The 21,905-nt window shown below is 39.5% G+C and overlaps 1 protein-coding gene across 1 annotated transcript in view; it reads right to left on the bottom strand.

Annotated features, from left to right (window-relative positions):
• hdac7a (histone deacetylase 7a) overlaps positions 1-21,905 on the bottom strand; it is a 60,846-nt gene that overhangs the window by 27,522 nt on the left and 11,419 nt on the right. Inside the window, exon 2 of the mRNA XM_083895358.1 lies at positions 17,268-17,336. Within this exon, the coding sequence (XP_083751484.1) occupies positions 17,268-17,336 (69 nt within the window). The remainder of the gene's footprint in view (positions 1-17,267; positions 17,337-21,905) is intronic.

Raw genomic sequence — 21,905 nt, 5'->3', positions numbered from 1 at the left:
TGTCACTCTCTGCACTCTGAGGGTGAGCCGACAGCCAAGTGCAGTGGCACTGGTGACAGGCTCAAGCTGTACAAAGTCAACAAGAAGCAGAACAGACGGCCACCACTTTGCGCCCTTTTACACGTCCCGATATAGCTGCACGGCCTCTGTTTTGACTGGACTGTGTTCATGAGTGTGCCTCAGTCACGCTACACCTTTTCACGACAGCAGCCACTCTTTCAGTGTGTAAAGATGTGGTGACCTCGGGGTGATCCGTGAAGGCTGGTAATAAAAGAGTTCCTTCCCGTTTCTGTCTTTGGGCTGTGTAATTAAAATATCCATGAGTGATATGGCTCCTATAATTAACCGTATCACATATTGTTCCTATTCCCTATTACAAAAAAAACAATTGTATATAATTACCACTCTGTGAATACATTTTTTCATCAAGGCAAGTTGCATAGGCTGCAATTACTAAGTCTAAATTTGCATCACATCTCTTTCTAGCTCTAGGCAAATAAATGCAGGTCAGAGCAGAGAAGATTTGAGAAGACTGCAGAGCAGCTATAGTGCATACTACAAAACTATGAGAGCAAGAAACACACAAAAGACAAGGTAAAAACAGACAGAGAAAATAAATTGTAAAAGAGAGATTTTGTGCAAAACGGATGCAGCAGGTTTGTAACAAGACGCAACAACACTAATGGATTTTGATTTGTTTGTCATAAATTGATCTTATTTACCAGTTTCATTACTATGTCTTAAAACAAAATCTGTTGACTGATTTTCCTCTTTTATCATGACTCAAACTAATTTTATTTGTCACAGAAAATTATTAAATTGGCTTCATCTAAATCATTCAAAAATGATTACAAAGAAAAGCAGCAGGTCCTTCCACTGTTGCACCCTTTCAGCATTATAAGTTTAATGATAATTGAGAGAACCACCCTGCTGCACCTCCTCGAGGCTCCCGCTTACAGACTGACCGCTAAATCTGAAGAGCCACGGGAGATTTTAACCAATCACAGAGAAGTTCAGAGCAAGAGCTGACACTCCCATTGGCTGCTAAATTACACCTAATTTGCATACAAGGTTCTTCACACCTTCTATTGCTGCAAAGCACCCTATAAAAAGACAAAGTCTAAATAAAGAGTCAGACGATAAACACAATAGCAGGAGTGTCAATATCACAGAGGTTTTCCACAAAGGGATTGAGTCATGTATGAAGTGTGTGTTCATGCTCATCTGATGAGAGAGGGCTGCGGTAACTTTACAAGTTAATTTGACCACCTGTAGCAAAAACACAGCAATCCTCAAGTCTTGCCCTCTGTACCTTTAAGGCAAAGTTGATGAGTCGTGTCCATTAACACATTTTAAACATGATGTTTTTTTCTATAGATCACATACATGACATTAAACAATCTTTTTTCCCCCCCAAAAGAACACACACACCCAAACTATCAGCAAGCTCAGGATAGACATGGTCACTGGGCAATCACAAAAAAACAATGTTCTGCAGCCACTCCCACACTGGATGTTCTTATTCACATTAAAAGGTGCATTTCAAGTTGCTTTCAGTGTGCGGCTCATAATGAGCGATATGGGTGAGATGACAGGTGAGACTAATTGAGATGTTGTCATATGGATTTGTATGCATTGTTTGCAAGACAGTGTGGACTTTGAGTGTCCGTCTGTGTGTGTGTTGGTAACAGAGGAAGGTTGATGTATAATGCAGTGTGGGTCCAGTTTCCTTAGTCCTCACTGAGTTTCCATAAACATCCAGGACCGCTGTCTGTGAGGTCAGAAACCTCTCTCACACACACACACACACACACACACACACACACACACACACACACACACACACACACACACACACACACACACACACACACACACACACACACACACACACACACACACACACACACACACACACACACACACACACACACACACACACAGTTGCATTGTGTTGTGTGTGCAGTTGCAATAGCAACACAACAAGTAATATGATTAAATAAGTGAGACAAAGGCAATTAAATGAAAGAGAAAATCTGGGTTTGTGTATTCTCCTTCTCTGCTCCCCCCACTCTCCCAATCTCTCTCTCTCTGTGCACAGTGGACTCTTAGAGCTTGAACATTAAAGTTTGTCATGCTGAAAACTGCAGGCTCCCAGTGCACAGTAAGATCTGAGGAATTTGATACAACACATTAACAAGCTATACTGTAAACAAATAGCTCTCTCTCTCACACACACACAAAAACATTAAATCAAAGACACATACCCGTGTTTGTCTTGTATTATTCCGCCTATGTGAAAAACCCCAGTAGCACTTCTGCATCAGGCAGCTAACAGCACAATCTATAATTAGACAGAGAGTTCCACTCCCCTCCAGTCATCTTTTACTGTGGGCCACATCCTCTTTTCTTTAACTCCTTCTCTTTCTACTCCTCCCTCCCTCTTCGCTATCTCTGCCTATTTGTTGACAGCGTCTGATGCCAAACTGTTGATTTCATCATTTCATTCACACAACAGTACCTGAAAGCAAAGGGGCATTTTTCAGGGCATCTGCAGACTCCATACAGAGAAGAATTCTTTTAAAAGTTTTCAACTTCCTATCAAGTAAAAGATACAATGCATTCACAAGTGACCTGAAAAAAAAACAATTGTGCAAGCTACAACATGGGTTATTAAAGGAAACAAATGCAGTGAGAAGATTATTAACGCCACAAGAAACATTTTACAACTTCACAAGCCTATGCGCTTTTTAAGGAGCCTGTTGCTCAACAACATGTCAATCCCTGTTACAGTCACACTTTATGACTGTCAGCTCTTACCACAGTGGGATCTTTGCAATCCATCCCATAAACAGCCGGGATTGTAACCATGGCAACGGGGACAGGAAGTTGAGTCTATAAAAACACAACAATGAGAGAACCGGGGTGGTTTCCTGTGTAAGGGCTCAGTTTAGACTCTCATTTCCTCCCCTCTCCTCCCCCCTGCTGTTGCTGTGGCACTGCTGCCGCAGTGCCCTTGAGCCCTACGGCATAAGACTTCCCCAATTGAACGTTACGACGGCTTCTTGCACCTTCACTCCTTCTTATACACACAATCGATGTTGCAGTTTCTCTCAATGTGAGAGGATTCACAGAACAGATGAGGGCTTTGACATCCATTAACAGCTCAGATTAATAACTAACAGTGGCCCTGAAGGCAACACGCTGTACAGAACACACACATGCTCACAATAACACCATCACAGTGACATGGAAAATGACTTGGTTTCATTTATTTCAGATGTTTGTGGCACTTAATGGGCTTGAACAAAACTTATAAAATGAATAATCTTGACACTCTTGGAGGAGTTTAAGCTTTGTTGTTGTTAGTAAAATCTCTAGGGCTTATTAAACAGTACAAAAAAGTCAATTTTCAAGGAAAGACTCATGTTTCTCCATCAGTCCATCACATTAAGCAGCCACATTAAAAAGGACAGAGTGTAGAAGTAGTAGAACCAGGCTTGATATTCCCCCCTGCTCAGTCTCCAGTCTAAGCTAAGTGCTAGGTCTACACAATTCACTGTTTTTCAAATCTAAATCACAAATTGAAACAGCACAATAAGCAAATCACTGCAATTTATTAAGCCATAAGAGAATGTCCTACTTGTTTATAGCTTTTTCCTTATTATTTGTTTCATCACTGTATTGTTTGAACTATAGCTTTTATGATAACTGTTCTAATTTTGATTCGTTCTACAGGGCTGGCAACTTTTGAGAAAAACTTTGAGTGAGACATTGTGGCATGCTGGGCTAATGTATGGCTGATTAACACCACACACCCAATATATTTATTTAGTAATATTTCATGCATCCCAAGTTTAATTAATGCTTTATACAATATGATTTATGGATTATTAATGCTTAATACTCATAATGCTTTATACAATAATAATAATAATATGGTAAATAACAGATATACTGGGAGCTAGATTCAATCCTACGACCTGCCCGACAAGAGCTTAACCACTAGACTACCATTGTAAACATATGTCTTTTGTGTCATTAACCTACGTGTTCTGTGTGCCTAGAACCATTGACGCTCGGACACCTCTCTTTCCGCTCAGTATCGTAAACGAACTGTCTAGGTATCGCGGGTGCGAGCTGTTTCAAACCTTTCAGAGGATAGATGATATCCGCACCATATGCTTATGCTATTCAGAACCGTTTTTAATCGTGATGTGTACTTCAGCGTGAGTAATCAGAAGTGTGGCGTGAGAGCGTGAAAAGTCAGTCAAATGCGTGAGTCTCACGGCCGCGTGAGAGTTGGCAGCTATGATTCTATGTTCTATGCAAATTGTAAAATGTAATTAAAACATGTGGAAAGTCATTAACTTCTTTAAGTTCTCATTCTTCGTTTGGAAAACAGACTAGTTAATACTGTGATGGTTTATGTGGTAAAAAGTCATATTGCTATATGCTATACAAATGCAATGTAGTCGTTATGATAACCATGTTCTGGCTATAGCTTCATAAAGAACAGATAAAGAGAAATTAGTGAGTGCTTTTGATCTTCCCATTAAATAAAAGGATACGTGTTTTCCCAGACTTCAAAGTTGTCCAAACCATGCATCAGGGATGCAGACAATCTACCAACACACTTCCAAAGCAGAACCAGATTCAGACAACTTTATTGAGCCATTGAATTAGTGTCAACACAGACACACAAACTATAAACTATTATATAGTTGCTAATGAGAACCTACATGAGCTAATTATTAGACATTTGCTGCTTTTGCTTGCTGTTGCAGTAGTTTAGTGCTGTAATATTTCTGCATACATTACCTGTCAGTCAAACAATGTGACACCGGTCTCAGATCTTCTGTTCTGATTACATCCGAGTGTCTGTTGCAAACTTTCTTTGTTCAACCGTGGAAAGACTGCAGTTCTTCCACACTGGGTTAGAAACAATGATGCATTTGTTCGTGTGGGAATATAAGTCATTATTCCCGACCATCACATCCTACTTGATATTAATAGTTCAGGGCAACTTTGTTGACAACATATACATTTATTGTTTGCTGCTGGAACAAACAAAAGTTTATTGCAATGCAAACTATAGCATTATTTGCTGCAATGAGGTGACGACCTCGTTGAATGAAAGGTGGAGGAATAAGCTGGTGTAACTACTATAAGAAATCTACAGAGTTGCTAAATTGGCCTTGTGTAACACAGGATCTCTATGAATAGTCTGCTACAGTTAGGATCACATGTTCCTGAACGTGCAAGATCTCTTTCTCTCTTTGGACCTCAATAACCTAAAACCAGCTGAAACCTGTGTGTGTCTGTGTGAGGGGTGTATGCTTGTCAATGTCAATGTAAGCGACACACACTCTTCTGATAACTGATTTCCCTTCAGTTTAATAGTGTTTGTTTGTAGCTGTCACTATTGATATGAAAAGAATAAAGCTTAAGTATCTTAATCTAGTTGAGGGGGGAAAATAGAAAAAGAAATCACATAAATAATCCTGACATGCCACACCTCTTTTGATTGCTCTTCTCTCTCTCACACACACACACACACACACACACACACACACACACACACACACACACACACACACACACACACACACACACACACACACACAAACACACACATTCCCTCTTCAACTTATCGCCCTCTTTTGCTCATTTCTATCTCTTTCTCTCTTTCCCTCCTTCATCCTGAGGAATCCACAGCTGTCACTCCCATTCAAAACCTCTCTTCTACCAAAAGCAGCTGGCCAGACTGTGGTTTGTGTGTGCGTGTGCGTGTGTAAACCCGCCTGCCTACAACTGTCGCTAAACTATTTCTATATTTATGGTGTTGTTCTGCCCATGCTCACTTGAGTGAGTTCAAGTGTAAATTGTAATGTGGCTGTCGACAACTTTAAGAACGGCCCTCTGTCATGTGTTTGTGTGTGTGTATTAACGTACACGTGTGTGCGTTTGAAAGACAGCGTGGTGAGAACGACCCTCTTGAGTGAGTGTGCTTCGCGATGCTCATATCTACAGAGGGTTAAGCGAGGACACCAGCAGCACCTAAATCATCCACGACTTGTAATTCTTTGGCTCGAGGTCTTCACGAGAGAGCTTTCTTTGAAGGAGGGTGGATTTTCTTAGCTCACATCATGTCCAAAAAACAAAAAACATGCTTACAGATATTCATTTACACGTCTCAACACAGATGTTCTTCAGTCATGGAAGTCTTTCTTCAGCACGGACAGCTTTTTTTTTTTTTTGCGTTTTGCATTCTGCAAACCTGCAAAACCTATTTAATATTTGCTTAAATGTGTTCAACTGAATAATACTTTATGTGCTAACCATATAATTGCCACAGCTATGAAACACACACACACATATCATATTCCATGATATATGTAAGTATATATACATATGTGTATACACACATATGCATACATTTACGCACACACAACAACAGAAACAACAGCTGCAAAACCACAAAAACCTAATTTGCAAATCCAAAAATAGCACACTGCTAAAAATACACTTACCATACACACAAAACACTATCAAAATGTCGATGTTGAGGTCTAATATTTACTATTTCCCCCCCATCTTCTATGCATAATATGATCTGTGAATGTGGAAAAAAACTACAAAGGATGAGGCTGGACAGGTGTAACCTGAAAATAATTATGGTGATAAAAAAAGAAAAGTATAGTATACATTTTTACTTAATTCATCCACTAGCTGCTGATATAAAAACTACAAAAATCAACCTTGGTATTCATGCTATGAACACCATATGAACACACATTTAATATGCTCAACCAACCCAGTTTGCTGCCAACACTGCTAAAAAGAGTTTGTCATGCGGTATACAGTATGTCTAGCAAATTCAAAGCACTCTGGTTTACCTGTGACTACAGTGAGCGAAAAAGCTGCTAGAAAAAGAAAAAATGGGAACAACAACTACATCAATAAACATAAAAAAATACTCAAAAGTCAAACGTAATGCAGAACACCTGCAGAAGTGTTGTGGACCATAAAAGTTACAGGGTCAACATTTGGCTGCTTTTCCTTCTTTGCAAACAGGGTTTTTACATGTCCTGCATTTTCATAAAAAGAGGAATTCGTGGAAGCGCTTACATGCTCCTCTGCTTTTGACTAAACAGGTGCTTTAAGATTCACCAGGTCTGCATGCCAACAGTGCGTCCATAAACAACACACTTCTATAAGCATTCCATGTGTCCCCTGTCATCTTGTGCTTAACTTGGTGTTGCAATGTGCCTGAAGCTGGAAACTTTACACCATTTGAGCCAACACACACACACACACACACACACACACACACACACACAATGCCTTTGTCTGTCAGAGAGTAGACACCAGGTGTGCTGTCTTGTTTGACAAATGACAATGAGCCATCTTTCTGCAGCACAAAGTGAAGAGACACAAGAGTCAAACTCTCTCTCTCACCTCCTCTTTGAAGTAAAGATGGGTATAATTAGACTTTTATAATAGTTATTTTGATGCATATACCGACACTATACGATACTTCTAGGTATTGCTACATGTCTATAGTTTGGTGCTGAGGATGTCTAAATGCAAAGCAATGAGGGAGAGCTGTGAGGAAGTATGTGCTTATTACCTCACCAACAGAGGCCAGGGACTTCTGTTTTCAGCAATGGACTCCACTGTAGTAAAGGTCTTTAAATCCTTTTGCAATGCTCTAAGTGACACCAGTCAGTAATTTTCCTTCTTCTGCTGCTTTACCGATGTTGTCTGTGGGATTAATTGGCACACGAATTACACCGTGACACTGGAGCGTAGACAACACAGCTCAATGTCACACATGTTAGCATTAGGGGACGGTTATGTTTTCAACATTCCCAACGTTTTTAAAGCAAGTTAGATAGTCGTTTCATCAGATTTATTGTTGAATTACTTTCCTTGTTCAAACAACGAGAATCCAATATCAATTCAATGCCATTTCTACCCATTTACCCTACTTATTAGTGTTGTTTTCTGATGTTTACAATACACTGGTTCTGTAATAGATACGGTCTAGGCTATCCATACTGTGAAGTTCAGTAGTACATGTATCCTCTGGTTTGTTTTGTAATAAAATAGCAGAGTGGAGTAAATGTGGGTACCACATGCAGCAACACCTGTTGACTGAAAAGTCGTCCCTTTGGATCATAAGTGACACTGAATCATCTTAATCACGTGAAATGTGAGGACAAAGTGCTTCTTTATATTTGTCAATGTAAGCGACAGCTTTCACAGGCTTGACACAAACATGTTCAACAAACAAATTCTTTTCACAGGGCAGTCATGCTATGAATCAGCTCCTGATCTAGGCAAACATCTGATATTTTATTGCTCCCTGTGGATAAATATATTTTTTATCCCTCTTCCCTCAGAAGGTGAGAGGTCATGATCAGTTAAAAAGACACTTCCTGAGACTGGAAAGCATTTACAGCTTTTCATTCCAGTGTTTAACACACAAGGCCCTTCACACCCAGCGACAGTCTACACATATTTCTCCTGCATGTGAGGTAATGACCAGCATTGTATTATTGTTTCACAGAATATTTCATCTATCAGGAATGTGAAGGGCTCTAGAGCACCTGGCACTGCAGATATGCCCCTTGGCAAAGTTGTGTTTTCTACCTCAGCACTGGTCAATCAGCAACTAAGAGCAGAAATATCCAAACCTGAAATGCTGTTGTTTTTCTGTGCACTCGGTCAGCCTTGTGCATACATTAAAGAACTCATATTATACCCTATTTCTACAAGTTAACCTAGTTCCCTGGTGTCCTAATGAACATGTCTGTGACATGCTTTGGTCAAAATACCTTAAGGATGAAGCACCACAGCAGTTCAATCACCCTGCCAAAACAGCCCTGTTCAGAACGCTCTGTTTTGGGTGCCTGTCTCTTGCAAGGCACCCAAAATGCAAATGAGACAAAGGAAACTACATCAGCGTCACTGAGGCTCCGGCAGCTAACAGCAGTTAGCATTTGGAAAAGCGATCCTTTTTCTAGTCTAGCCGGCACATTGCATTTCATATATAAAATGTATCGACTGGACAGGTAAATCCTCTGAGGCTGGAAGTTTGTGTAGAACTCTGTGCTGCACTGTGCAGCCAAGAATAGAACACTTCAAGGACTTCTGCTCTTCCGGATATTATTACCCTCGCCTGCACTCTTGCGTTTTTTAGGGAATAAGCTGAGATCCACAAGACAACAATTCCAGGAATGTCTCATTGTGATGTAGCAATGAGTGCGGAAGTCAACATTGCGTGTTTGATCCCCTGTACTTAGACTGAGGGGGACCACAAAAACGTTGCCTACTCATAGGGCCTCCAGAATCCCAAATATAAGTATTCAAATGTTTAAAAAGGTTGTTTTTGCATATTATGTCTCCTTTAAGATAAGCAAAGAAGTCTAGACGGACATTTTTAGGCTAAGGTGTTATGGGGTTAAGGCTCACAAGACCAATCAAATACACTCTGGACAGGTCACCAGCATATTACACAACAAATAATACAGTCAATTTAGAGTCTCAGTTTAACCCAAACCCAATCTACATGTCTTTGAACTGAGTGAGGAAGATGGAGTACATGAGGAAAAGCAGCACAGACACAGAGTGAAAAAGCAAACTCCACACAGAAAGTCTCAAGGCAGTAACAGGATTCAAACCAGAGAGGCAATGCAATGTTGACTTCAAAGCAACTAAAAGTAAAAGGTGTCAAGGTGAGTGCATCAGTCCATGCATGCTTTCCTTCTGTCCACACACACACACACACACACACACACACTCCTTAAGATCAAAGGCATTCTCCACATATCCCAACACAGATAAAGCCACTCAACGCTGCAGCTCACTCAAAGGGATCTCCCCCTTTATCTTTTTTTTAACACAGTCCCACATCACACTCAGCCACACAAGTATCAGTCCATCTGTATCATCATCATCATTATTACACACCAAACTCACACAATATAGTCAAACTTCTGCCACTGAAACACAAGGCATCTCAACACAAGAGCACATAACTCTTAGTTAAATCATTCACAGTGGTTAATGTCTTTTTACGCATAGCTTTCAAAAGCCAAACTGTTGAATGTTTACGAAAGACCTGCATGATCTTGCTGGTTATCAGTGGTGAAAACAGTAGGTCATTATGGTGGTGGTGGTGGTGACTGACACTCTGACAAGGCTGAGATTGGTAGCTGCAAAAAAAAAACTTAAAATCTGTAACAAAGGCTTTCCTGCTGATAAGAACAAATGTAGATATCTGCTTATCCTGCTGAAGCGTCACTTGGGTCTGCAGCAAACTCTGCAAGATTAAACACCGACTTATCTGGAGGGACGAGCTGATACAATTATCAGTATTGGTCTGATTCTGGCCAGAATCACTGGATGGCATATTGTAAAAAAAGAAAAAAGAAAAAACAAAAAAGAAAAAAAAAAAGGTAAAATCCGTTACAATCCACTATGTTTTTGAGATGGCTGGTTATAGGTAAGTGGTAAAATCATCAGCATCAATGCCTTTTCATCAGCTAAATTATTTGAAAGACATATATACAAACAATGTATTATGGACCTTTTCCACTATGGTCCCGGAGTCATCCCTGCACGGCTGCATGAAACTGCGGTGACATTGTTTTACACACGACACACACACACCAGCGCGTGACTAGTGACTTTGTTCAGTACATCCTCCATGACCAGATCACAGATTCCGTCTGACAGTCAGTGGACTGAAATACAGCAGCAGGGTTTGTGATGTCGCTAAATACACCAGATACTGTCAAACAATAGAGCTCTGGGAACTCACACTACTCCATCCCACAAAACAGTCACAAAAAAGACAATGCCATTTTAGCAGGATGCCATGTTGTTGAAATCCACAGATGCATAACATCAGGCAGCATATATACTGTATAAACCAGACAATTTGTCTCTTAGCCAGCTGTTTTCATAAAAAAGTGAAGATGGTGGATGGCTGTTGTGCATCGGCATGCCAAAACATTCAAGGGGAGAATATTTGAGCGGGTCCCCAAAGATCTTGAGAGACAGCAGAGTGGGATCAATGAAACCATGAAACACGCTCAACGTGAGCATGGAGGATGTTTGTCTATACTGCCACCGCAGCGGTGCAAACAAACCGAGTCACGTGACACATGGGGCTCTATAGTTCAGGATGAAGACAGCTACACCATCTGCTGAGGTATATTTAATATTTGTTTCCAAACAATTTTTAGAGGCAGTGCTGAAAAATGTGGCCTCTTCATGTGGATATGCTGTAACATGAATTTAACAGTGCTGGTTTACTGCCAGAGGAGCAATCAACACTAAAAAAACAAACAACCTCAGTTCCTTTAACAATTGCAAAACATTAATCAACTGGAGCTTAAGTTGGAATACACCGACAGGACTCCATCTCTTACTCCATGCTCTTATTCTGGTAAATAAAAAAAAAGTTCCACCCTCATTTCTCCATCTATAATTATACACTGTGATGACTCTGTTCTCCTTTTGCTTCTCCCTTTTATTGCCATTATACTTTTTTTGTTGAATTTACACTCCTTCCTTGGTTAAAAGTTAACATGTTCCAGGAAAGATGCCTCATGAATATGCATAGTCACACTCGGCTGTCTGCACGGACAACAAAGGAAGAAGACATTAACATTCCTGCACATGCTCTGCAGTCTGGTCATTGATGAGCACACATGCACTCACAGAAAACCCACTCAGACACAGTAAATACTTTATTTACACTTTAACACACTTTCCAAATGCATCCTGACTGGTAAGATGTGTACCAGTCAGGAAAATGTACCTGTGATGAACAAAGCGAAAAATCACACAGCAGAATTCCATCGCTGATGTGGAACTTACTGCTGACTCTTTATGCCTTCAATGGCATTTGTTACTGAACAAGTCACCTCAGAGAAGCTTGTCCATGTGCACACATACACACCCAGACATGACAAACACAGACACAATAGCAGCTTCACACTAAATAAACATGTTGTGTGTGTCTCTCTCTCATCCTAAACTACACAAAATTGTTGAAATTAGCCTGGACTTGTAAACATCAGGGCAGACCAGATGCAAAGTCTGGAACCAAACCAAATGAAAGAAGGTCCTTTTACATCAGCTATCACAACTGGCCACCTGATCTGAGTTCTGTGACGGTGATCTGAAGTGAACGTGAGCCAACCATTACTCTCTGATGCTCTCCGGGTCAGACAATATCGAAATACAAAGAGGAGTCTTGTTCGGACACCTTAAGACGGGTAGACGGATATATTATGCAGAAAATTGCCTTTTATGAGACGTGACACATAAGACCGTCATCTCAAAACACACACTGCACGATTATGAGCTTTTCACTAACAGGTTTTTCAACTCGCAAACAAAAGCCTCCTGATTGGTGCACAATCAAATAGACGGGGCTCACCGCCAAAACACGTCCTTGTGGCATCGCAGACACAGGTCAAATTTCAAACCCGCTGCTAGAGAGAGTCTGCGACCAGGACAGGATAACAGCAAAAACACAAAAAGGAAAGGATCGCCGGTTCACCAGAGAAAAAAATTAAGCCTGTAGTTGCATGTGTAACCTTTTGCCTAGGTTTTAATTACCACAAGTGTTCATGGAAGACATGGGCTTTTCTGAGAAAGAGATCGTGTAGTGTCATGTGATGTGAACTCACAACGACTGCAAGTCTCCTGATCACAAGACAGGAAGTCACAGAAGTCGCAGTGTGAACTGCACAGCCGATCCTACGACTTTGAAAAGTTGTGTCGTGCCTGAAACAATCATTACAGAAATTTAGGATTCAAACTTTCCAGGTGTTTATTGTACATAAAATCCAGAACAATTTGACAAACTATCTACATAATCTAGCTATATAACAGAAGAATATAAACGATAATAAAGACTAATCTTACTTATAGGGCCAGGTGAAGGCAGATGATCTGCTTTGGGGACACATAAAAGGGAAGAGCCGAAAGTAGAAGATGGTTTATTTATTTATTTTCGATCCAACGTTTCCAGTTTTGCAGCAAATGGTTACAGCACACGAATAAATCCTCAGAAAAATAATTCCATCAACACCAGTTAATGTCTAAAAAGGGAGTAAATGCGTCTTTGTGCATGAGTACAATAAAAAAAAGAGGGAGACGGGGCTGTGGAGAAAGGGGTCCAGATGGGAATACAAACTGTGACCGGAGAGCAATCACGGAGCAGTTACCCAGCTGACCACAGCAAAGAGACCTTTAGCTCAAAAGGTTAATACAAGTCAAACTGATTTGACACACTAATAAAACATTAAGGACAATGTTACCTCGGACCACACCACATACACTTACTCACGCTGGCTCCTTCACACCGAAATACTATAAACTAAGTGTGCAGGCTGTTGTGAAGAACAAAGAAACACACACACGCACACGGGGGCATTGGGGCCCCTTGGAGAGTATTATATAACATTAGCCCCGACATATCAAGTGATTTCACGCACCTAGAAGCAGGACAATCGAGCCATTTGTTCAGCAGGTCAAAAAATAGCTACCACCATCACCCCCCACACCCCAATGCCGTCTACTATTACTACCATTACTAGCACAAAGACTGCACAGCGTGTGTGAGCACTACAGTTTTGGTTTAAGGGTCCCCATAGTTCTAAATGGCCCTTATATATCAGCAGAGGATAATAACACGGTTGCCGATCAGAACAAATAATTGAATCAATGTTTTTTGGGCAGCTGCTAGGATTTTATTACTCTGTGCTGTTGTGGAACAAAAACACTTCACATTCTTGACCTTCAGGTTGGAGCACAATTTAGTGTTGAATAAACGCTGTCGTGGCTGCACAAGTATGAGCACTCCACTGTGTGTTATTTGGTGATATATTACCTCAGCACTCAATGAAAACTAAACCTATTGATTAAATGTTAAAGTGAGGTTAGGTCACTCCAGGTTAAACAACTGTATGAAGAAATGAGGAAGATTGTTACTCATTAAATAATTAATTAAATATACATTAAATATTTTTGGCATATGAGGAAATTACGAACGAAAAAAAAAAGTAATATCACAGTAATATCTATCACAATGACATGAGTGTCATCAGAGAGAAAGTTTGTTCCTCTGCAACTAAGAAAAGACTTCTATAATTCCTTGTCAATGATCAACGACAACCATTTATTATTAACAGATTCAACTCAAGGCAAATGCAAGAACTCGTTTTATGAACCAAGACGAGCATTACTATCGTGGCCGTTATGTGTCTCCGTCATTTATCCAGACTCGGTTTCATTGAACCAAAGAGAACAGAATGAAAGGCATCAACTGGCAAACAAACATATTTTTCTATGCTCAAGAAGCAGGGTAGGGTTTACAAATTAAATTTTATGACACACACCATGGAAATGAGAAGGTGGCCCGACTTGTTTCAGTGTAAAATTTGCTTATTCCATTTAAAAAGGGTATTCATAGAGTGCAAACCTGTGCCAAACTAAATAAAGAGAAAATACATTTGTCTCTGATCTGCATGTTTATCTAGATCTTCTCCAAAATGTTACGGATCCTTGCTGGTGTCATGCTCCACCCCACCACAAAGTGTCATGGAAACTGGTTCAGTAGCTTAGTTTTTTGTTATTCTGCTGCTCTGACTGACAGACAGAACACTAACAACAAGGCCTATTCGGTAGTTCAAAAAAGTATTTATTTAAACCTATTGGCTAAGAAATTTTTACTCGTTATTAGGGGGAAAAAATGTAAAACCCAGCGTACTTCCATTAAATGGTTGTGTGTGTGAATGTATTAATACAGATTTAGAAGATGCAGCAGAAGGAAAGTTATGAATAGTGACTCGGGAATATATTGCTGTATTAAGTAGGGGTGGTGGGGAAAAAAAAATCAATACAGTGAAATATCAAGATACTTTACGTGGCGATATTGTATCACTTTGGAGACACCAAGTATCCGTTTGTTTTAGCATATAATTATGAAACTGTAAACAAATACATATTAAACTTTAGGTTGGATAAGTATAAATACTCAGAATTTTGCAATTCTGTGTGTGTGTGTGTATATACACACACACACACACCTGTAGCTACAAAAATAACACTTTTAAGTGAAATTGCATTTTAATACAACTCAATTAATAGCATTTTAAATCTGCAACACAGCAAGTAATGAACTGAACTTTGATTTGTATTAAAAATACATGGCATATCACATCACAACTGCAATGTTCCTTAATCGTTCAGCCCTAACCCTAAGTGTTCCCTATTTTAAGAATTGCTAGAACAACATACAACCAGCATCAATTTGTCTGGACAGCCATTGAAGCAACCCAGCAGAGTTTAAAGATTAAGAGCTCTGGAGGCTTTTAAAATGGTGGTTCTGGTTTCACATGATACACTGTACACATCAGCCCTGACTGTGGCCAACCCGTCTGGAGCTTCAAAACCTGGCATCAGGTCACTCTGCTCCACAGTGAAAATGCTTTAATGTGAGTTTTATATGTGGGTAAAAACAAGAGAGGAACAGAGAGAGATTAGAAAGGACAAAAGAGAGAGAAGCAGTGTTTGTTGCCCTGCATGGACAACACACATGTAACCAGACCCTGTGGCCACAGCCATGACCTCACTGGGTTTTTACACGCACACACACACACACACACACACAAGGCACACTGTGGGTTAACACACAGCCTGTGCAGGCTGGCACAGTGAGAGTCGGCTTCCATTCAAAGAATCATGCATTGTAATCCAACACAGCGTGATCACACAGGCATGATTCACAGTGGAGAATGCTAATCTAAACTCAAAGGCAGGACACAAAGCAACAGCTCGGTGGCTTGTTTCTCTTGGGTGGAGCAGTGTATCAAATACATCTTGACCTCAGGTTGAAGAGAAAATGAGAGTCTAACCAAGCTGGGCAGTGGCAATGCTTCTAAAGTTCACCAAATACTGAGCAGTGTAATTCTGAGATAGGTAGGCGAGGGTGAACTCAAGTTCACATCCTGCACCATAGTAGTTGGGAAATTAAAAAGAAAAGACGTACTTGCATCATACTAAAGTTAAAGGCCATTTGAAGTGAAGTATGATATAAAACGCAATGCCCTTGTATGACTTGTTCATTTTAGGCATTTACTTCTGTCCACTAAAAGCAGTGACATTTGAAATTACACTGTGTTTTGGTTTTGAAAAATCACTTTGCCCTGTCCTTCCAAAAACCAAACCAGCACGTTGTTGCACTGGTGCATAAAGTATAAGGTCTGCCACAGTGTCAGCTGATTTATGACGACCAATGGACGGATTTCATAACAGCATGGAAGAAGAGGAAACCAGGCTAATAATGGACAGGATTACATTAATCCATTTGTTTAAGTGTTATGGTGGAACCGGCTATCTCTGGATTTACGTGTAAAAAACATTTTTTTAATAAGACTTAACTGCTAATTCCTTAAACTCTATGAAAGTGTAACAATTAAAAGTGAGTTTATGGCTCTTTCCCCGTTTATTTAGACAGATGCCTGGCCTGTGTCAATCTGAAATATAATAACTGTGCAGAGAAATTACTAAAAAGGGTCTGCCGAGTGGCATGAAGGTGGTAGAAATATATTGATATTAGTGGTAGGTTTGCCTTTTTCATTAACTACATTCAGAAATAATATGGTATGAAACATCTTACAGAGAGGACATCATTTGGTAGTTTGGATTTTGATGAAACAGTCATGTGAGCGGAATTTGAAAAGGTTGTGAATCGTATTAGCGCAACAACTTTAAAAAATAATAATAATCAAATATGGATATACTTGAAGTGGTGCATTATGTGAAAGTTAATTTGTGCACACTTGTCTCAGACTATGAAGCAAAAACCCACTCACACACACCAAAAAAAAAAAAAAGAAGAGAGAATATAAAACAATGGACCTAGTTCTTCTTTCCAACTAGGCCAACACCTGTTCTGTACTTGGCAGCAGCTCTGACAGCCATGCGGCTTAAATCATACTGGAAAAACTGCCATCATGTACTGTCAGTGTATTATGCCGTAAAACATTTTGTATAGGGGACGACAAAATGTGGTCTGGACAGGGGTTCACTGTCGACTTGCAACATTTTTCCACATGAATGTTTCAGCGTTCATAACCAACACGTCTGACAAACTTGAGTGAAGGGTTACCGACCACAACACAACTACTTATTAAGTTGGTATTTAGCTCATTTCTTCTGGGGATTAAAGGTCCTACCTGCCACAGTAGGAGATATGATGTCCTGTTGAGCTGCCTTTATGAATTTCCCAGAAGAGCTGATTCCATCTGTGGAAACGAAAAACGTAAATTATTTGAAAAACAGCTTCATAATAAATGACTAAATCATATTTAACTAGCAGCAGCTTAAAAACTGGATGAAAAATGTAAATAGCAGGCTCCTTCTAAAAAAAAAAACCAACATGTTCTTTTGATGCACGAGCCCCTTGTCAGCGCTTGTGATCTAGGTCTTAATACAAAGATCACAAAATGTGTACAGCAGCTGTGAAATAGACTGAGCCAGCAATAAGAAATAGAACACATACTCAGACTGTACAAATTCACACAAAGGTTGACGCCACCAACAAAATATCATTATTTTGTCCTTGGGTCGTTACCTACATCCCCAGGAAATGTTCGTCAAAATCCATTGTTTACTTTCCGAGTTTTGCCACTCAACAGACGCACAAGGGCAAAAACATAACCTCCTTGGCGGAGGTAATAAAACAAAGCACATGTTTTCAAACATTCTAAAATAACCTCTCTGTGTTTATGGGTGTGCGTGTGTGTGTCACCCAGATATAAGGCTACGCCTGTTTTTGGACATAAATGTGTGTGTGTCACTTTATGGGGACTTGTCCTCCTTAAAGGAACAAAAAGCAGGTGTCCACAACAACTTAAACCAGAGGACATTTTTTTCAACTAAGTAGTAATTATGGTGTGTGTGTATACATGCACTTTTGTGACCTCTTTTAGGACCTTTGCTGGTATAAACACTGACTTTTTCAGCAACAGCAGCTATTATGGGATCTGAAGCCACGATTCTAATGAGGCAAAACCCTAATTTACTGAGGATTGTGATCAAATTAGGATTCAGATGTGAATTGTGGTTATGGTCAATGTTATGGTTATAGGCACAATCGGGTTCGGGCTGTGGGAAACAAAAAAGGCTTTCATTAGGCTGTCAAAGTAAATACAGTGTCCCTTACAAGAGTAGCAGATGCATGTGCACCCCTAAATTACTAAATAATAACAACAACAAACAACAATAAGAAGAAATTGCCTCAGGACTACTAAAAGGGGCTACAATCTGGTACATTGAAACGTGATTCTTCATAAATGTGTAGTCTCCCTATTTATAACTGATAATAGTACTATTAACAACAACAACAACAACAACAACAACAACAACAACAACAACAATAGTAATAATAATAGGAATTCAAGGTGACTAAATTTTCTTTAAATATAAATGATGATGGATCATATCCACACTGGGACCTTGCGTCTTTGATAAATAAAGATTATGATATACTAACAATTATGCTAAAATATCCGCAGAGAAGACACAATGTGCTGTTAAATTCATATAAGTGTGGAATTGTAAAATGAGAAATTGACACACGTCATTGTTGACCTCGTGAATAAACAGTAATTAAAACCTAGCAAACACCTGCGCAGGTAGCATTCAAGCACCAGAGCTGTTCCCGACTGTGCTAAAGTCCGAGCTAAAAACACACAATAAAGAAGTGGAGGACACTTTAATAACTTCCCTAACTTCCAGCGGCTCCAACAGAAGACTTCTGTCACTCCCAGTGTTTCCTACCTTGTCCGATAATACCCGTTAACACCCAACAGCAGCGGCGTCTGGACGCAGTCTGGATTCCAGACACATGCGGTTAAATCCAGCAAACGCCGAGCAGATGGTTGAAAAATAATAATTCAAAAAAAATTCAAAGTATAAACACGTCCGTGTGCATCCAAGAAAGTAAAAGACCTGCCGGGGAGGTGATGGAGGGAGGGAGGGAGCCGCTGCTGTTCGTCTGCAGACGGTGCAGTCACAAGAGGAGGAAAAGAAGTGAGACTTAACTGAGGCAAGTTGCCGAAAAGAAAAGTCCGTCCCCTCGAGTCAAGTCCTGCCTCCCCTTCTTCTCCCCTCCGTCCTCCTGCCGACAGAAATAGCAAGTAAGGCGGGCCTCACCAAAAATAGCCTTGACTTCTTCACACGGACCTTCAGGACCATTGTTTCCCAGCGCCGCCTGACTCCCGCTGCACACACTGTGGTGGCACCACCTGCTGTCAAAACCCCTCCAAACCACCACTAAAACACACTGAAACCAGGAGCTTCAACCTCGGACTGAGGCCAGATAAATGACCTTTAAGTATGGTCGAGAGTAAACGTTTCCACAATTGTAAACAGCCTCAATATTCAGTGTTTCAGGGACGTTTTTAAAGGTGTTTGTTGGCCCCAGGCATCAAAGCAGACTGGAACCAAGACCGTCCACCTTGGACTGATGAATTACCTTAAAGTATTTTTGTAGGTAAATGTTTCCACAATTGTTAACAGCCTTTATACGCAGTGTTCCACTCAGTATCCAGGGTATTTCTTTTGTTTTGTTTATTTCTAAAACTCCAAGGCAGCATTTAATTATCAACGAGACCTTTAAAAGGGATGACGTAATTCGTCGCATTCGCTTGATAATTGAATGTTGAATGATTTCTGGATATAAAAATGTACATATAGTCGCCAAGTTGCAAAACAAACACCTTCTATAAAGCTTCGAGATTCATGATTTCATTTCATACTTAATCATTTATTTGAATCTAAATCAGGGGTGTCAAACTTGCGGCCCCCCAGTCGATATCTAACCTTGCTCTACACTTCTTTTGAAATTTGAAACGAAAACTGACCAACAATGAACAATATTTTATATTATTAAGAATAATAATATATACATTGGGTTATATTTATCAAATTCTTAAATTCAACATTTAATTATATATAAGCTATATACAATAAACATGTTATTTTGGTTGAATATTTTAATTCCATTTTATTTCTGTTCTGTTATTTTCATATTCATTTTGCATCATAAATGTGCTTTTTTTGTGAATTATACATCAAAACACAGACTTTTACTTTGAAATGGTGTGCAATATTATCCTAAAGGTTTTCTTTAATTGCAACATCATGATGGATTATCAAGATTTAATTTTAATTTCTAATCACTAAACAGTTCAGTCCCCGCGGCCCCTCCTGACCAGACTAGAAGTGCACTGGCCCTCAGGTCATTTTAAGTTAGAGGCCCCTGCTCTAAATGGATAGATTTTCCTTTTTCTTTTTTAAAGTGACCATCAGAGAATAGACATATTATTTTCATCATGCATAATAGCTTATAAAAAGGTATTTAGGTGAACTGATTGATGATTCAATTTAACTGAGAACCAACTGATTTATCTACTGTGGAATTAAATCTTTGACACTACTAATTTACATGAGCTACTTTTAAAATGAGCATTATGATGTATGTGTTGATCTCTTGAAATTTCAGAACTTGTTACTCGTGTGGCTGCAGGTTTTCCTACATCCACACAAGCTGCGAACGTTGTTCTCTTGAACTTAATTTGGTCTCATTTTTAATGTGTGTTTCCTGTCTGTGAGCATATTTGGTTCCTAGTTGTGGTGGCAGTTCTTTCAAAGTAAAGGTAAACAGCAAATGGTGGTCCTTGGCACACTGCCAGTGGATAAAACTCATTTTAAATGATCGCGATATACTGAACATTGGCCTATGTTTCTACTTTAAGTTAGTCAAACACTTTACCATCAAATCTTTTTAATTTTTTTATAGGATGGTGGTCCTTGGCTAAGAAAAAAACTAAACCAAATTAAACAAATTTTCGAAATGATTGTCTGGACATAATTAGATGTAGATGAGAAACATACTGCAAGATATTTGCCTGGAACACACCCCGCTGATTAAAAACATGTGTTGGGCTTTGTTAAGTGCTGTGCAGCAGTCATTTCACAAGGGCTTTGAAAGGTGATCTCATTTTGGAATCACTTCCTTGAAATACTTTTCACACCACAACAGAGTTGAGTTTCATAACATGAAAGCTCATAGGTTCACACGTCACCATGGTGTCCACTCGAAATTATAGCGCGTGAGGAATCTGCAGAGAACGAGTGACCACGTCAGCGACGAGAAACGACTGAAGAACGACGGTTGTTTTCATATCCTCAAAAACAAAAGAAGAAAAGACAGTTTGAAGGCTCCCCTCTACGGGAATTAAATGACTACTGTGGGTCTAATAACAATACCGTACCAGCTGACTGTGTAAGTCAAGTAATGAATGGCCTGAATAATATACAGTCATAATCTCAATGAGATTAAAGCTGTGACTAGTTTTCACATGAACTGTAGGATTAAAAATTAATCGCAGTAGGATTTACGCTCATACAAGTGTGTTATAAAACACAACACACAGTGTCCAAACTGGAAGAGTCATGAGCACAAAGTCCGACACAAGAATCAAACCGATTCAATTTGTTTGGTCCATAAAATGTCAGAAAAATGTTCCTTGTTTAAATCATGAGGAAAAACTCTAAGAACCCAATAATCAATTGTCAAAATACTTAACTATAAATTCAGTATTATCATATATATAATATATAGTCAATATCATAATTAGGGATTAATCAATATCATAATATCATAATTAGGGATTCATCAATATTATAATATCATAATTAGGGATTAATCAATATCATAATATCATAATTAGGGATTAATCAATATCATAATATCATAATTAGGGATTAATCAATATCATAATATCATAATTAGGGATGCCCAAAAC

This window comes from Microchirus variegatus, assembly GCF_963457635.1.
Source record: "Microchirus variegatus genome assembly, chromosome: 9".
Lineage (NCBI taxonomy): Eukaryota > Metazoa > Chordata > Actinopteri > Pleuronectiformes > Soleidae > Microchirus > Microchirus variegatus.
Note: the sequence above shows the minus strand (reverse complement) of the source record. Positions and strands in the feature narration are given on the sequence as shown.